Raw genomic sequence first — 19,474 nt, forward strand, 5'->3', positions numbered from 1 at the left:
AGACTCAGTCATATTGGCCGCAGACCGTAAACCCATTCAGTGGCGTCATCCTCTACGGTTCCACCGGACAAGAAGAGTAGACACCTGGACTCTCTGGGGAAGAAGATGTGTGGCATGGCGGCGTCAATGATGGTCTCCAGCGCCTCCGCACTCCTAGGTAGATACGATCGCACACTCTGGGACTCACTGAGCAGGTTTGCAGAAAAGCTGCCTAGAGAGGACAGACAGGATTTTCAGGAGATCCTTCCTTCAGGAGGGAAGTCTGGTGTCCAATCAGATCATCAGTGCGGCAGCAGATGGTGCAGACTTTGCAGCACATGGTTACGCGCATGGGGTCTGTGCGAGAAGATCTTCCTGGCTAAGACTCACAGGATTAAAACAGGAAGCGCAGCAGCGTATCTTGAATATTCCGTTTAACGGAAACTCGCTATTTGGGACCCACACGGATGAGGAGATGGCGCATATGAAGGCGGAGATTGACACCATGAGGGCAGTGGGCCTCGAGAGGAGGAAAGACTTCAGGCGAAGGTACAGGCCTTATGATAGGCACCCGTTCCAACAGAGGGTTCAAACCCCTCATTGGTCTCAGAGACCACAACAGAAACAAGGTCTCGTAAGGCCACAAGAGATCGAGGTTCGAGCAGACCTCAAAAGCCCCCGCAAAACAATGAGGATTCGCTTCCCTTGAAACCGTACACCACTCCGGTTGGGGGAAGTATCACAGCGTTCATTCACAAGTGGCATGGCATAACAAAAGACAAATGGGTGCTGAACATTGTAGAGAGTGTATATTCTCTTCTTTTCCGCAAACCTCCTCCTCACTTGCCACCTACCAAATCCAGTCCTGCTCACATGAGCTTATTACTCAAAGAGGTTCGTGCCCTGTTACAGAAAAAAGCAATAGAAAAGGTTCCAGTCGCACAAAGAGGAAAGGGGGTGTACTCCTGCTATTTTCTAGTAGTAAAGAAGGGTCGGGAAGGAGTTTTCAGACCGATTCTAGACTTGAGGCTGCTGAACAAATAGATAAAGAAACAAAAGTTCAGGATGCTGGCTCTCCACCAGATTTTCCCTCAACTGCATCGAGGAGACTGGATGTGCTCCATAGATCTGCAAGATGCGTATTTTCATATCCCGATCATTCCCAAACATCGGAAATTCCTACGATTTGTGATAGCCTCCCAACACTATCAGTTCAAGGTGCTCCCGTTCGACCTAAAATCTGCCCCTTGCACATTCTCCAAATGTGTAGCAACAGTAGCGGCGCATTTAAGGAAGCAGAAAATCTTCATTTATCCATACCTAGACGACTGGCTACTGAAAGCCTCCTCTCCGGAACAGGCGAAAAACCATCTGGACATTGTGCTCAGTGTTTTCCGATCTCTAGGTCTACAAGTCAACTTCCAAAAGTCCACCCTCATCCCAACACAAACCCTCCACTACCTGGGAGCAATACTGAATACAGAGCTCGAAAGAGTGTATCCTTCGGAGGAGCGACTGTTATCAATAAGGAGGAAGTGTCAAGACCTTCTGGGTTCCCCAGCGCCTACGGCCTGTCAGGTGACATCTCTGTTGGGCTCCATGGCCTCTTGCATTTTCATTGTCCCGAACGCCAGATTACATATGAGGCCTCTTCAAGAGGCTATGGAGGAAAACTGGAATCAACACACAGGCCACTGGGAGGACAGAATGCTTCTTCCAGTAGGAGCGCGACAATCATTACGATGGTGGATGCACAGACATCACCTGTCAGTGGGAGTTCCTTTTCATCAGCCAATCCCGTCCGACACTCTGGTAATGGATCCGTCGCTTCAGGGCTGGGGAGCTCATCTGGGTTCCCTTCAAGCTCAGGGCCTGTGGTCTAACAAAGAGAGGGCGTACCATATCAACCTGCTGGAGCTCAGAGCGGTTCATCTGGCTCTCAAGTCATTTGCTCCATCAATTCAGGGAAAATCTCTCCTCATACAAACTGACAACACGATGACAATGTATTATCTAAACAAGCAAGGAGAGACGAGATCCCTTCCCCTGTCTCGGTAATCTCAGGCCATTTGGAATTGGCTCTTAGCGAGGGGAATGTCTCTGACCGCAATTCACCTCCCAGGGCAGCAAAGCGTGGAGGCAGACTTCCTAAGCAGAACCCTTGAAGGACGCCCACGATTGGGTTCTTCACAATGAGGTCATTGAAGACATCTTCATGCAATGGGGTCGGCCTCAGTTAATCTCTTCGCAGACGAGGTAAACAAGAAATGCCCAGACTTTGCGTCCAGGTTCTACCGTCCGGGGTCTCGAGGGAATGCCCTGTTGATCAACTGGTCAGGGATATTTCTCTACGCCTTTCCACCGATTCCCCGTCATACCAGCTGTGATAAATAAACTTTTCAGATCCTGCCCCATAATGATTCTCATAGCTTTGCAATGGCATAGTCAGTTCTGGTACACGGATCTCCTCAACCTATCAGAACAACAGCACAAGAGGCTGCCGTGCAGACCGGATCTCCTTTGCAGGCTGGGAGGCAGGATACTTCACCCCAACCTTCCCTCTCTGAGCTTGACGGCATGGCTCCTGAATTCCTGCAGTATGGGCATCTAGGGCTCTCGCAGGAATGCATGAACATCTTAAAGGAGTCTAGACGGCCTTCCACGAGGCGCTTTTATGCGTTCAAGTGGAAGAGATTCTACATATGGTGTCGTCAGCAGGGTCAGAATCCTATTCTGGCTCAGGAGGAGGTCATATTGTCTTACCTGCTCCATCTGGCGAAATCGGGTCTACAAGTGTCATCTATTAAGGTACATTTATCTGCCATAACTGCCTATCGTAAGTCACCTTCTCAGGAATCCTTTTTTACAAGACCAGTAGTCAAGGATTTCTTAGAAGGTTTGATGAAGGTTTTTCCACCCATTCGAAAACCCTCGCCTCCATGGGAACTAAACATAGTATTATTTAGACTCATGGGCCCTCCTTTCGAACCTATCCACAAAGCTTCTTTACAACACCTTACGTGGAAGACCGCTTTTCTCGTAGCCATTACTTCGGCGAGGAGGGTCAGTGAAATTCAGGCTTTGTACTCCAAGGAACTGTACACAGTTTTCCGTGAAAATAGTGGTTCTACGAACTCATCCATCATTCTTACCGAAGGTGGTGTCGGATTTTCACATTAATCAGACTATTTCACTACCAACTTTTTTTCCCCAATCCGGATACTCCGGCGGAGAAAGCTTTGCACTCTCTGGATTTGAAGAGAGTACTAAAATTTTACTTGGATAAGACAAAATTGATTAGACGATCTCACCACCTATTTGTAAATTACGGTCATATGAGAACAGGCGATGCAGCCTCTAAACGAACCATATCTAGATGGATAGTTTCATGTATTGTCACTGCATATCAGTTGGCTAACAAACAGTTATTGGCTAGGCCTAAAGCTCATTCGACAAGAGAAAAAGCGGCTACTGCTGCCATCCTTAATAATGTTCCAATCTCTGAAATTTGTAAGGCTGCTACATGGAAGTCTGTACATACATTTACTAGGCATTAGTGTTTGGACTCAGATGCCAGAGCAGACGCTCAAGTTGGGCAAGCGTCTCTGAGAAATTTGTTTGCATAGTGTATATCTCTTCATGCACTTCCATTAGACAGTCCGCAGAGATAAGGGATGGGTTTGCTAATCTATTCAATGTTTATGACTATTGATGAGGATCCCCTGGAAGAGAAGGATAAGTTACTTACCTGCAAATCCTAGTTCTCTTCCAGGGGTATCCTCATCAAAGTCATAAACAACCCATCCTCCTCCCCGGACGCAAGTCTCCTAGAAGTGCAGGACAGACTATCTCTCTAATCTGTCGGATACGTTGTCACCGTAAAAAAGTACTGACCTAACTGTGAACCAACTGTCACCTCTCCTTCACCCCTGAGGCATGGTGGGATACTGGAGGTGCTGTGGGTCTTAAAGGCACAGTGCCAAATTTTGTGTTTCTGCTGTGTTAACCTGCATGCAGCCTATTGGCTAATAATGCTCCATTGTTTAAAATGTCGTTTTTTCTCTTTTTTTCACTGGTGTTGCTACTGCTTCTTTCCCTGGGCCCAGCTATGGGGCATTGGAAAGTCTTTTCTTCTTGTAAATTTGAAAGGGAGTTTTTAAAAAAAATAAATAAGAAAACTCCAAAGAAATAAAGCATTTTATCCTGTTTATCATTATAGTCTGCATTGCTGTTGTACACAGGTATATATGGGTTTGGTATGAAAATTGTCTACTAAAAATGCTATATATTTTTTGTGTATATTTTCATACTTATACATGTGTGTATTTTATGTATGCTCCGGGGTCACTGCACGAGGGCGGGAATATTCAATGTTTATGACTTTGATGAGGATACCCCTGGAAGAGAACTAGGATTTACAGGTAAGTAACTTATCCTTCCTCATTTATTACGTATGTCACAGCTAAGGTAGGCCCTAGGTTGCCGTAGGGCAGAGTGCTGTGTAATTAAAAGGAAGAATATGTACCCTTTAAATTTTGTATGTCCTAGTAGTGAAAACTATAACATTAGTTTTTCACTGCTGTGAGACCTACCCCTTGTAGGATAACACTGGGGGTTCCCTTACTACATTTAGTAAGCAGAAATGTCTAAATGTGATGGGGTAGAAATGTCATGTTTAGTATCTATTGAACTGTAAACATCTCAGGCCTGCCAATGCAGAACCTGTGTGTGCAGTTTTAAACTGCCATTTCAACCTGGCAAAGTAAACCTGTTGCCAGGCCCAAACCTTCTCTTTTTATACATATGTCATCCCTAGGGTACGCCCTGAACAACACAGAAGGCAGGGTGCAGTGTATTTAAAATGTAGAACATGCACTTTTAAGTGTTTTTCTCCACTACAAGGCCTATCTCTTCCATAGGATAACATTGGAGTTGCCTTATTACAAATTATTACACATTTTAAGTGTAATTTCCAAATGGGAAGAGATAATAAATTCATGTTTGATGTCTATGGAATCATGATTTAAAATCCTAACTTATGTTGAAGTTGGATTTTAATTTACAATTCTGAAAATGCCACTTTTAGAAAGTTAGAATTTTTCTTTCTCTTAGTCATTTGGTGCCTGCAGCCTGTCTCTGGACACATGACTAGTTATAGTTGGCAGTAAGGTGCTTAGGTATGACTGAATGTCCCATCACTGGCAGAATCTGAGGGATGAGGTGGACCCAGCCACATGTACACCAGATTCGGCTGTGTGTTTTCTCCACCCAAAGGCTTAACAACCCTACATTGTCACTTCAGCGTGCTTGGAGCCAGGCACGGGAGGCAGGTAGTTCCAGCCACTTTAAAACACTGTCTAGAAGCTACTCCCACCTTCCAGAACCCAGGCACCAGTGTTTAAAGGAAGAACCTCAGATTACACCACTTCATTACACTTCTGGACCTGTAGATACTTTGCCAGGAAGAAGGACTACTGTGCTGCTGCAAGGACTGCTACTCTGACAATATAGTAATTCCTTTGGGACTTACTGTGCTGACCTGCTGCCCTCCTGTCTGAAGAGGAAGAACTGAACCTGCAAGCCATCTTGAACCCAGGACCCCAAGGTTGACTCAAAGGGCTTATCTGCTGGCCTCCTGACCTGAACTTTAGGGGTATAACTGGTTCCTAACAGCTCATAGACCTGTCTTCAGAGACTGTGGTTCATACTCTTCAGCCTACATCTGTTTCACAAGTTTTAGATGTTAAAAGACCCATGCAAACATATCTATATTTTCTTCGTTTGTACCATTATTTGTCAGTTCCCTAAATTCTTACTCCGTATTGAGTGGAGCTGTGAAGTACTTTGGCAAGGGATACTGTAAGATCTATGTGAGATGCCTTGCTCAGAACCTACATGGTTGCTTTGCCGTTTGTTGTGTGGAAAAGGTACCTGAATGCTTTTGAACCTTGAAGCAATAGTATGCATTGAACATCTCAAAGGAGTTTGGTAACATTAACCTAATGAACTTCTCTGCACTTTAACATTTTAGGGCATGGGGACAAGGTTGATAATGCTTTATCCTGTATGGCTCCACAACTAGAGAGGTCAATGCATGATGATTGTCATGGTTAAGAAAGTATTTGACTCCGCATGTAAAAAGAGAGAAATAAATGAGAGCCTGCCTCCACTCAACTTTGTGTATGATAGTCTTCCCGTGGAGCATATATCAACTGATATCAGCTAATGGGTAGAGAGATCCGAGTGGGCTAATGGGATGAAAATGTTTGCTGGGCATCCATGTTTGTGTAATGGTTTACTCAGAAGGGACATCAGAAGACTCCGACAATAAGGGTGATGAGAGAAGTAGAGAATCTGTACTAGGTTTTGGAAACTTTGCCTCTCGACGTGTGTAGTTGTTGCTGTCTCGTGAACAGGGTAAGTGGGTGATGTGTGCATTTAATCTTAGGAGTAGACAAGTAGCTGTTCTGAGGAAGCTTTTGCTGGGCCCAGATAAGGGTGAGACATGGTGGACAAGGGTCAAAAAGATGCTTACTATGGAATTGGCAGGATTCTTACTGCATGGTGATGTAGTGTAAGGCAGATGTAGTGTAAGGCAGGGAATTAGTATGTATTAGATGAAAATAAGTAAAGCTTTAGTGCTGTGCAACAGGATATCCAATAAGCAGATCAGGGCACTTACACTGCACTCATCATTTCGTAAGGGACTTAGGGCCAGATGTAGGTAGAAACCAATTTGCGAGTTGCAAATTGCGAGTCCTTCCGACTCGCAATTTGCAACTCGTAAATTGGAATGCAGAGAGGTGTCTCAGACACCTTCTGCGACTCGCTATGGGGTCGCAAAGACCCACCTCATAAATATTTATGAGGTGGGTCGCAGTTTGCGACCCCATAGCGAGTCTAGGCACTCACGGGGATGGTGGCCTGCTGGAGACAGCAGACCACCATGTCCGTGACTGCTTTTAAATAAAGCAGTTTTTTTTTTTCTCTTTGCAGCCCGTTTTCCTTAAAGGAAAACGATCTGCAAATAGAAAAAAATACCGAAACCTTTTTGTTTCGGGTCTTTTTCAGAGTAGGCAGTGGTCCTTAGGACCACTGCCTGCTCTGAAAAAATATTATTGGGAGCATTCACAAAGGGGAAGGGGTCCCCTCGGGACCCCTTCCCTTTTGCGAATGAGTTACCATCCACTGCAAGTGGATGTTAACTGCGGGTTGATTTGCGACCGCTTTCGCGGTCACAAATCAACCCTACATCGCGGTGCGACTCGCAAATAGTTAGGGAACGCCCCTTCCTATTTGCGAGTCTGAAACACATTTTGCGAGTCGGTACCGACTCGCAATATGTTTTTCAGCATCGCGTGAGGGCATTAGCGCCTCGCAAACGGCGTTTTTTGCTGTTTGCGAGGCGCTAATGCCTTCCTACATCTGGCCCTTAGACATGTTAAAATAAATCTTTCCTCAGGCACACAAGAGAGTACCAAATCTAAAATTGCAGTCTATTTGTGGCCACCAGTCAAATTCCTGAATGACTGAAGTAGGTGTGCCTTTGCCCATGTAACCATGTACAGGGCTACAGCTAGTTCCCTTTGTAGGTCATCGGCTAGGTTGAGTGCACCTAGTGCACCATTGTTGGAGCAGAGGTCTGGTAAACTGGGAGAATCCACATGATGATCATCTTTGCACAGGATTTTCTTATTGAGCGGTTCACTCAATGCCCTTCATCAAAAAAGAATGAGGATTTGTTAAATTGATAGTTAATCATCTCTGTTGCTACTAAGTAGTTTAAAAAGCCACAGATGCCGTACTCCTGTAGCACCTTGTTTATAGTATCCATTACCTTATGGATGTTATTTGCGGTGTTGAGTAGTATATGCTTTCATTGATGTGCTCTCACACCCATGTTGAAACTGCTTTACATAACATATTATGAAAAAGATTATCACCGAAATGTCATTTGAATATCAGACTTAATAGGTCACTTTAAACTGTCATAGCAGTATATTATTACATGATTTTATATAATAATTTAAGATGTGGCGTCCTTGATAACAGAGTTGATATACTACAAACCAAGTACTGCTACTTCAAATATGGGAAGTGTCCTCATTCAACCCACCAGAAACAATGAGCCCCTGCTATGGAAATCCAGATTTTTAATTCTGTGAATATTTTAGTTACAGCACTTTTAAGGAAGTTGAAGCAACAATCCAGAGAAAGTGTGGAAGAAAAACGACCACGATTATTAAATGCCCTCAAAGAGGTATTTTGCATTGTTTACTTTTCAATACAAAATGATGGGTTGCTGCACTGTAACACTTCCATTTAACTGTTCATAATGCAAATATGACTACCTAGAACACATAGTGACACCAAGGTCCTATAGCTAAGCACATATATACAATGTAGGAACCTTAATGTGGCTAGGCATAGATACTTCATTTCCACCAACTGATTTTGTCTATTTGTTTGATGAAAGCAACAATGTGCATGTTGATCCCTTGTTTTTCTTTTACGCAGCTGGGAGATTTTTATCTAGAACTTCACTGGGATTTTCAAAGCTGGGGTAAGATGTAATGATGTTTTATAATTTTATAAATTTATGAAATGGTGACATTATGACATCAAGGGCTGTCATGCTAGAGTAGGGGGGCTGGAAAATTATCTGGAGATGCAGGAATGAGTCGCAACATTTAGCTAATGTGAAAACTGTATTTTTTTCAATTTACAGCTTGTTCATTGTAACGTGTGAGTTGTTCAGTGGCTGAGAAAGTGCCACGATTAATAATCTGAAAAGAAAAGCAACAGTCTGAGGAAATTAGGATCATAGCAAAGATGCATTAGCTTTTACATACCCAGTGTCGTCATAATCACAGTTGAAACGTTGCATACAGAGCACTGATAACCTAAGGATATCATAACATTGGAGTTAACACCAATCATGCGAGGAGAATCTGAAATGAAAATTGTTAATGGATGAATCACCATAGTTTGGATCACTTTGCCTGGGATTTTTATAATTGTCTATAATGAAATGTGAAAGATTTATCAATGTTCTAGGTTGTATTTTGAAATTATAAGCTTGAACCTTAACTAGTCAGAATTGTTCAAGCAATGCCTTGTTAGAGATATAATGTTCACTGTAGAAGGGAGAAAATGCAGTTGTCTAAGAGTGTGATCTAAATGTTTCCTTAAAATAATTCACTTGCAGACCCTCCACATACCCCTTGCCCTGGATACAGACTGCTGCTGGGGCTTTAACAAAAGTTTACTTAAAGACCTCCAGTTTGCAAGCACACAAAAAAACACTGCAGCAAATGCCGAAATAGGTGACTGGAGAAGTCAATAATGTAGTGTTGTGGGACACTGAAGAAAGTCCTATAGGATATTGTATGTGGATTTATTTATCAGAAAAGAGCAAAGACTAAAGAACATAAAAGCCTTACAACCTAGATACAGAATCTAGAAATGCATAATTAACACTTAGTGAGGGAGACTGGTAGGGATTTAAATTGAGCCAAGCAGTACGTGGCCAGGTTAGAGTTGGGTGACGCGGAGAAAGCCTTAGCATACATGCCTCACAGGTTTTATGGGCAAGTTGATATGACAGACCGGTTCTCAGCACAGGAGCTCAGTCCTAAACAAGTGAAAGCAACCATAGTGCAGTTGCACTATGCCCTGAGGGGACCCCCCCAAATCAGACCATGGACAGAATACAGAGATGTTCCTCTTCTATGTACACTTAAGCAGTGCTGACCTAAATAATCTCCAGGATTCTGAAATACTGGCATATATAGGAAAGGTTTCCTTTCTGTGGGAGAAATTGTCAGATATTGATGAGACTTTCTTCTAAGAAAGCTCTGGACCGAGCATAAACACATTATAGTTTTACAATTACTCCCATTGTTTTATAGAGACAAACAGACACTATAAAAAATGAACCTGTTCCTGAGAATCTTGAGAATCTTACACATATTTCAGTGCTTCTCCGTACGGTTCAACAAGAGTTGGCCCATGTAGGAAGATAAGTCATTTATCCAGAGTTTCTAAGTACAGCGCTTGAATACATATGAGGGTAGTTTACAAAGACAGGTGTTATGGGGGTTTAGCCCTTCTTACCTTCCACTAATATTATGAAGCAACTCAGTTACATTTCTCAGGTAAATAACTTCCACGAAACCCAGTGGTCGTGATGGAGAGGATCATACAAAAAGAATGGATTCCCTTCTGCTAAATACAGCAGCTTTAACCCAAAATAGTACCCTATTCTGTTTTATTCTGACACCCAGGAAAGACACACCATACCTTAATGGATAGCAGCCTGATTTCCATGAGATCCCTCACATTGAACATGACTCCATGTCAAAATAAACAATAGCACTGATTCAGGCCAACACAGATTTTTTTTAGGGGTCATCCACCAAATACTAATGACATGGGAAACGGAAGGCCTAACAATTCTCCCAGTGAATTAAGAGGGGAGGATATGAGAACATTTGAAGATTTTGCAGGCCATTTCAGTAAACTGCACACACTTTTTTATAAATAATTTTCAGGATTGTGAGCAGCCGGTGGCAGGGCGCAGCAACTGCCCCACAGCTTATCTGAGGAGTCAGTGCCCGGAATTGTCGGGATAGATGTTTACAGACCTGATAATTCTGGGGTTGGGGATATTGAGAAATGCATAGTGGCCTGGACCACTATCTCGTCTGGGAGTTTCGCTCCAAGCAACTCTTAAGGAGGACCTTGGTTTCCAGCTAATTTGGCCCTCTCCAGAAATTCACTTTACAAAACATTTTGGTATGAGAATACCAGGATTTGGAAAACAATTGTAGCCAAAAGTGTGACCCAGAAGTAAGACCACTGTCTTCATTCACCTCACCAAATGATGTCTTCCCCGTCATGGAGGGAGTCCAGTGGGGGATGGTCATTAGATGATTTTTGAGTGCCTGATACAACCTGTCATTGGAGTGAGAACTGGGAGGAAGTGTGCCTGGAAGGGTAGACGGTGCCAGATTTTCAGGATGTTTCCTGAAATCGACAATTAAAAAGAATATTTATGGAAAGGTCCAGAGAATTGTGCAGACTTATGTTTGTAGGAAAGTACCCTCCTAATGACATGGTTATTCCTACTTTTTGCCAGCCATCAGTGTGCTTATACTGTTTTCATTGGGATCTTGCTAATAAAGACCCCAGTGATTGTGCTCTCGCCCTCCAAATTTGGTTATCTTGGACCTTTGTGCACTCCACAATTGGCATACGGGTGTCACCTTATAAGTCCCCAGTTCATGGTACTTGGGTACCCAGGGCATCGGTACACCAGGGTTCCCCCATGGGCTGCAGCATGTATTATGCCGTCCATGGGAGCCCATGCAAAATGTCTGCAGGCCTGGCATTGTAGCCTGCGTGAAAAGGTGCATGCACCCTCTCACCGCAGATGACTGCACCAGGTCACTGTAAGTCACCCCTATGGTAGGTCCTCCTAGCCCAAATGGCAGGGTGCATGTTCCTGTGTGTGAGGGCACCCTTTCAGACTATGATTCCGATGTTTCAGCCTCTATCCTAGATTTCGGTGAGACTCACTCTGAGGCTTCTGGGCCTCATGGCCTCCTGAATCCTGCTAGTGACACATGCCAGATGGCATATGCAGGCTTTGCAGTGGGACCTGAAGCTCCAGTGGGTGCAGCATCAGGGGAATCTCTCCGACATGGTCCAGATCTCGGAGGGATCTGCAAAAGACCTGCAGTGGTGGCCTTCAAATTGCGATTGGGTCAGCATCAGATCCCTCTCCGTTCCCCAACCAGATCTTATGGTAGTGACAGATGTGTCATTCCTGGAGGGGGCGGCCACATGGTGGGGGTGGAGATCAGAGATCTCTGGTCTCTGGTGAAGTCTGGGTTCTTTGTCAAGAGGCTCCATGCCTCTGGACATTGCTGGAAGATCATGGAATAATCCTGGTGGTTCAACATCTGGCGGGCTCTCTGAACGCCAGAACAGACTAACTGAGCTGTTGATGCATGGTAGATCCTGAATGGTGTCTCCATTCGGAGATGGTGCAAGGCCTCTTTCAGCAGTGGGGAGAGCTTTAATTAGATAAGTTCGCCTCTGCAGAAAATGCACAATGTCACCTGTTTTGCACATTAGAGTTTCCAAGGCAGTACTCACTCAGCAACGCTTTTCATCTCAGGTGGAACTCTGGCCTCCTTTACGCCTCCGATACCATCTCTGTCCAGAGTTCTGAAGAAGATAAAGAGCAACCAGGCCCAAGTTATTCTTGCGGTTCTGGAAAGGGCACGAAGAATATGGTATCCAGAGCTACTGAGCATGGCCACAGATCCTTCTGTCAGACTGCTCCTTCGGGAGCATCTTCTGTCGCAGCAGCGGGAGACAGTTCTCCACCCGAACCTGTCCAGTCTTCGCCTTCTTGCGTGGAGATTAAGTGGCGGCAGTTGACAGCTTTCAACTTTCCTCCCAAATACTGTGATGTTATCTTGGCAGCCAGGCGTCCCTCCACCACAATGTTATATGCCTGTCATTGGCATAAGTTTGAGGCATGGGGGTAACACCAAGTCTGTTGATCCCCCTTTCTCCACCTTACTCTGATGTTCTCTTGTTCATCCTTTCTTTGGCCCAGCAGGGCTCTGCTTTGGGCACCCTTAAAGGTTACTTATTGCCCATCTTCACCTTTCTTAGATTACTAGACCAACCTTCCTTATTCAAGTATCCCATTTTTGGAAGGTTCCTTAAGGGACTCATCCATTTGTTTCCTCCGACCTCGTTCATTATGCCCCATTGGGACTTGAGCTTGGCTCTAACTTACCTTATGTGTGCCCCTTTTGAGCCACTGCACAACTGTCCCTTGCGGCTCCTTACAATCAAGACTGCTTTTCTCACTGCCTCTTGCAGAGTGAGTGAAATTCAAGCTCTTTCGTCTAAGCCATAATTTTTGTCTGTCCTCCCTGACAAAGTGGTGTTACTACAAGGGACTCCTTCCTTTTTAAGGTTGTTACTCCTTTTCACATAGGCCAATCCATCACTTTGCCTACATTTTACGCACCCCACATCCCTCTCATAAAGAGGAGAGACTCCACCGTCTGGATCCAAAAAGAGCATTGATGTTCCACCTCAATCGTACTAAAGATTTCCAGGTGGGCGACCAACTCTTTGTCAGATATGTGGGTGGGAAGAAAGGGAAGGCAGTGAAGAAGCGTACCGTCTCGCGATGGGTGCTGCTGTGCATCAAAATGTGCTATGCTTTGGCAAAGAAGCAAACCCCAGAGGGTTTGCGTACTCACTCTGTGAGAGCAACTGCTGTCACCACCGCTTTAGCATGCAAAGTTCCTGGCTTGGAGATCTGCCAGGCATCAACTTTGGCATCCTTGCACATGTTCAAAGGACACTACTGTATGGAGAGTCAGGTCCGCAGAGATGGCTACTTTGGTTGTTCGGTCCTACAGGACCTTTTAGTATGATCTTGGTCCGCAGCCCACCTCAGAGGATGGGATTGATTGGGTATCTATTCTACGGTAAGAAATCTGCAACTAGAAGTCTCTAACACATGAACAAGTTATTTACCTTCGGTAACCATGTATCTGGTAGAGACATACTCTAGTTGAAGATTCCTTACTGACCCGCCCATCTTCCCCACTTGCAAACTGATTTCTAGGGACAGGGGTTCCCCTTTCAGGCCCTTAGCTCTGGCACACCAATGTCAGTGTTCTTCATGGCTCTGCACTGCTGGTGTGAAAAGCTGTGACGTTAGCATGACTGGGTGGCTGGCGCCTTTGTACGACCGCAACGTTATCACAGTGAACACAATGCCGATGATGGACGCGGAGTCAACCAACGCCACCTAACTGCGCACACGAGTACTGCTCGAAGAAAAATCTCCAGATCCAAGGTAAGGAATCTGCAACTAGAATATGTCTCTACCAGATAAATGGTTACCACAGGTAAGTAACTTGTTCATTTCACTCCAGCTGCTACTGCTCAATGTATTGTCCACGTATGTCCACAGTTCCTGTCCCTCTTTTAGGTCTGTATATGAATTCCTCCAGACAGTGCCAGCACTTCCTTGGGATTCACTCGCCCTTATCCTAAGATTATTAATAATATCTTTAGGGACTACATGGTCTCACACAAATGTGAAAACTTGACTTCAGCTTTTTGTTTTTCGTTGAGTCAATTTTTTTGCTAGAGTTTTTGTAAGCATTATTTGGATGCAGCGGAAGGCAAAAAGTAATATTACAACTTTTTTTTTTATTTAGTTAGAATATTGTTTGGTTATTTTGTTTCTCTTGGTGCAACACAGTGTGTTATGTGAAATGACAACGCTAATAAATACTTGAAATTGTGAAGGTACTTTGTGCGTACTGAAGTAAACGTTGATAATGGTTTTATAAGTTATACCTTAATATTAGCACGTACGGTTGCTCTGTAGGACTTCTCTTAATAGATACTGAAAATCAGTTATGATAAAGCAACTCTACCTTCACAACCTACTCAATGTGCACGCCTCATATAAATTCTTCGATGATTAATCTTCATGTGCAAAGCCAGTAATGTTATTTTGATGAAATGTAAATTATATTGTGGTGCTAAAATGTTTGCTGCATTTTGTTAATGATCGAGTTTCACTATTTGTGGATCATCTTAGCATAAAAATGGAACTTGTGTGGAAGAAATTAACTTTTGTCTGGCAGTCCTGCATTCTGATCCTGCTAAGTGAACAGTTTAAATGTTGGTCATTTTCAAATGTTTTCTTTCCCTCAAACAAATCTGAAGAAAGTGACCTTAATTTTTCCTTTTATATATGCAGTGCCTTTACTTTCCAGAATTCTGCCTTCTGATGCATGTAAAATATATAAACAGGGTATAAATATTAGGTAAGCTTTCCTTTTTTTTTTTGTTTTTTTTTTTGCGTTTTGAAATAATAATAATCACGTTTTTCCTGCATTCAGGTGACCTGTTTCATGCCAATATTTGTTTTATTGTATTGCATGCTTACTATGTGATGGGTCATGTGTGAGGGAGGAGACGTGGTAATTAATCATGTAAATGTTATGTAGCTCCTATGAGGACTAAAATTACCTTCATCATTTAGACGTCGAACATGTAATGTGGAATATGTATACTGGTGACATAAGTCCTTGCACTCTGAAAACTCTGCAGCTACAATGTGGATGTGAAACATCTGCGGTGGAATTTGGTAACTGATTGTTTAATTTATTTTTTAGGTCTGGTTACAGAAAACTTTAGTTATTTTTAAGAACTCGTGCCACCAGACAGTTGTTGGAGTGTCAGCCCCCTTCACCTATTGTCTTTCGTATGTTTCCCATTGTTTGTCATCGCTTGGACGGGTTGTCTTTCTAGGCCATTAAATTTCGCAGATGTTTATAGTGTACATTTGGGTTTTCTTTTGGCGATGATGCTCGCGTTGTTCTTTTATTAGTATAGTGCTCTTGGGTTATCTTTGATGTATCTACTTTTCTGAATCAACAATTTAATTGCAGGTTTATTGCATTTTTGTTTTAAAGGAGCTTACTTTTTGGATGCCTTAGCCTGCCAAGGGCATGGCCGCATTCACTGATTACACTGGCAACTTCATTTGTTTTGCTTTGCTTTTGCTATGCTGTTATGATAAATGATGAAAACATTGTATTGGATTTACAGCTTTGTTTGGGTCTCTACAGAGTTAAGATATGCACACACAAGCATTCTTAAAGATTAATTAAAATACTGGCCCTTTTTTCTCTTCCAAAGTGAATCCGTATGCAATGTGTCAATATTTTGCAACCTGAATACTGTTGGAAAACATTGAAAAAGTACAGATTCACACTTTGTTGTGGGAATACATTCGCAATTTGGAAAGGGTCTATTTGGTGTTCTTTCATCTTTGTGATTGTAAAGTAGTTAGTTTGTTGAGCGTCCAGGGTACCACTTCCAACTCAGACCTTTCAGAAACAGAACATTTTTCTTCTTAAATGCAGTCCATTTACTTCCAATGATAATGGTCTGCATGTGTTTTTTTTTCTTTTTATTTTTAAACAGAAAAGTTTATTTTATTGAAATGCGATCACAGACATGGTGGTCTGGTGACATTAGCAATGCACCATCCCTATGATGTCCACTATTCTGAGTGAACTGCAGTAATGGACCTCCTTCATTAATATGTATGAGGTAGTTTGGCTTGTGACTCTCGGAGTCCAAATTTAGCAAACAAACTCAGTTCAAAGGTCATTTTGCTGAATTCTTTACTAGTCGCAGATTGTAATGGATGATTTATCCAGTCTTTTATGTCAGTTCCACTTCTGATAAAGAAATTGTTTTAGCACTTGCACATTCATTTGTTTTAAATTGTGGCTGCAGAGTGATGTTGGTAGTGTTTTACAGTTGTGAACTGTACCTTCACCTGATGAGAGAGACTATTTAGTATTTTTGGATTTGTATGTATTTAAATTGTATGTGTCTCAAAACCCTTTCCAGGTTTTAGTGTGCTGTCCTTCTTTTGCAGACTTGACACGACTCTCATAGATTTTACTGATATGAAGTGCCAACGAGGTGATTTAAGCTTTATTTTCAACGGAGATGCAGTACCATCCGAATCTTTTGTGGTTTTAGATAATGAACAAAAAGTGTATCAACGAATACATCATGAGGTATGTTTTACATCGTTAGTATGTTCTGGCTGTTCTTGGCTTTGATGTGCATATAGGAAACGTAAAAACCATAGTTGCCTTTCTTTTTCCTGTCTTTTTGTGGCCATCTCTTGGTTCTCCGCACAATCAGAACTTTCTGCTCAAATCTGTGGCAGCCAAATTCCTGCACAATCTGAAACACTCATACATGCAAAGTGTGGCCATCCCCATTTCCATAACACAGATGGACACCCTCTAATTCACTCTTTTCTGCTGATCAGATGACCTGAATATTTGCTTGTGTTATACTTTGATATTCCATACCGCAGGCTATCTGCATTGCTCTATTTAATTCTCGGACTGTACTTTCCGCAATTTCTAGCAACCAGTGCTAGTTGTGTGTATTTTGTCTGTGATATAGCTTTCCCTTGTAAAACTGTGTAACCCCGTTTGCAACAAGGTGTCCTTCAAGCCACCTCTTCCAATGCAAAGCAAGTATGATTTCTTAGTATAGTTGTATTTAAATTCATTTTGAAGAAGAGTTTAAAGGCAAGCATAGCAACCTGAAAATACAAGTACAAAGCTCTTCTCCAGATAGTGGGGTTGGTGGACAGTATATCTAAGGACCCTTTCATTCCAACAAACCGCTGTTCTGCAAAGGTCAGATGTAGAGGGTGTTAGTCACACCCTGGATTACAAATGTCACCCTTTCTCTACTAGATAATGACTTTTTCCAGCTTGAACATAATCTTGAAAGGGCCATGAAGGTGGTGTTTTGACACCCAGGAACTCAAAAGGACATGGGGAGTAAGCGTTCACTTGCTCCAGAAACACTATTGCACAGTCTGGCTCTGTTGGGCATGGTGGTTTGCTCAGCCGTTCCACTTGAAAAGGAAGCTAGTCTTTCCTAGCTATAGTGACAGTTTCATTGCACCAAGTGATCCTTCTCTTCCTTGGTGCATTTTGGGGGCTAAGATTCTCACCACTATACTACTGAAGGTTTGCACAAAGGAATAGAATTCATCTCTTCTTAGGGGTATAATTTCTTTGGAAACTCGCACGCTTCTTCCAGTCAACTCTGGGATTCAGCTTAAAGTTAATACCTCTTTAGAAAAGAGGACAGATGGTGAGCATACCTTCTCTTCAACATCTTTTGTGGACTGAGTAGATAGTTCAACCAGTCCACCTACAATTAGAAAGGATGTAAAATCAGCTCTTGTAACTCATGGCCCTCCAATACATGCTCCAGCATCGTCCTTAACGTACAGTAGCTTATGTCCACCACTGTCTTCTGCCTCTAGAAATTTGGCTCAAGATCCAACTTTGGCAACTGATCTACCCTCTCTGGAAACTGTGCCTGTAATGGCTTAGCAGGATGAGAGAGCATCTTGCCAATCTTGTGAGCATATATCCGTATTATGGAATAATAAATGATCAATTATTTCTTGGAATATTGCTGGACTTAAAAGTGAGGAAAACCAGACAGACTGTGGGACTTTTATTGATAATGGGGCTATTGTTACGTTTCAAGATACTTGGCAGCTAGAAGCACCTTGTGGGCATAGGTTTAAATCTTTTAGCATCCCAGCAAAAAAGTCCAAGTCCGGAGGAGCATTAGGGGCTTAGCTGTATGGCTTAAAATCTCCTCTAGGTATTATGGAAAATTATTAAAGATCGATAACCCCAATCAAATGGGGTTGGAGTTGTGCATGGGTAATGGGGAATATTGACTGCATATAATGTATATATCAGATCTCTTTCAAAGTCTTCAGAATCCCCAGTTTTAACCCAATTGAAACAGCTAATCGACGGGACACTTGTCGGGTCATCTGTGGTCGTTTGGTGGGGATTTTAATTCTACATTTGAGCCTTCACTGCTCATTAGGGAGATTGCCAGCGAGGAAGATCAGATCCGGGGAATTCCCCAACCCATGGGCCCTTTTATATCACAGCCAGTGTTGTTTTGCAAATTGGAGATATTTGCTTATGTTGTAATTTAAGAGCTTGCAATGGCCAGCCTGCTTCTGATCTGGCTAGACACCCTACTTTTAAAGGGAATTTATATAGGAGCACTATTGATTACTTCCTACTAGATTTTTATTTTTGGAGGAATCTTAGTGACATGGAAGTGGTAGTGCGATCTGGAAGTGATCATGGTGCTCTGATCCTTTCCCTCTTAGATTTGTCTAATGGGAACGATTGCTTCTTCAGAGCATCACTCGGTACTCTGAGTGTAACTAACAATCGGAAGAATGTGAGGTGGGAAAATGTAGCGGACCATGATAGTGTTCTAGCTCTAGTGTATGCAGACTAAGGTCCTACTTTGTCTTTGTTTTCGGACCCTGATTTGTCCCCAATCTAGTAATGGCTTCCCATATTATGTGTTTTGATATATTGACAAACACCATTTTTTTTCCAAACCCCTGCCTAAGATAATGAACTCAATTTCAACTCCACCTGGTTCAACAAGTTGTGTAGATTGTGTAGACTGCTTTAGTTAAAGCAAATTAGGGTGGCTCTAAGCACCACACACAGCTAGCTAGAGTTAGGTATAAACTAGAGCAGAAGCAGGCCAGAGTTGATTGTGAGTCCTCTATCTGAGTGGATGTGATGGGTGCAATCCGCTCAGGTAATCGGAGCGATTTTTGGCATGTGGTTAGCCATGGTGCCAAATATCCATCTCGGGATCAGAAAGTGTAATCCAGTGGTCCTTCTGTCCAAATTTGGTGAAGGTAAGTCCTTGCCTCCCCACGCCAGACAGTAATCCTTTGTACTGCGTGAACTGCAGCTGCTAGTGCTTCTGTGCACTTTTGCAAGGAATCCTGCACAGCATAGCCCAGGTCCCCCAGCACTCCGTCCTG

General features: G+C 43.0%; 1 protein-coding gene across 1 annotated transcript in view; it reads left to right on the plus strand.

Moving 5' to 3' along the window:
• ANKRD13C (ankyrin repeat domain 13C) overlaps positions 1–19,474 on the plus strand; it is a 294,697-nt gene that overhangs the window by 71,810 nt on the left and 203,413 nt on the right. Inside the window, exons 4-7 of the mRNA XM_069232446.1 lie at positions 8,154–8,239; positions 8,497–8,542; positions 14,795–14,861; positions 16,490–16,634. Of these exons, the coding sequence (XP_069088547.1) occupies positions 8,154–8,239; positions 8,497–8,542; positions 14,795–14,861; positions 16,490–16,634 (344 nt within the window). The remainder of the gene's footprint in view (positions 1–8,153; positions 8,240–8,496; positions 8,543–14,794; positions 14,862–16,489; positions 16,635–19,474) is intronic.

The sequence above is a fragment of the Pleurodeles waltl genome, chromosome 4_2 (assembly GCF_031143425.1).
Source record: "Pleurodeles waltl isolate 20211129_DDA chromosome 4_2, aPleWal1.hap1.20221129, whole genome shotgun sequence".
Taxonomy (NCBI): Eukaryota; Metazoa; Chordata; class Amphibia; order Caudata; family Salamandridae; genus Pleurodeles; species Pleurodeles waltl.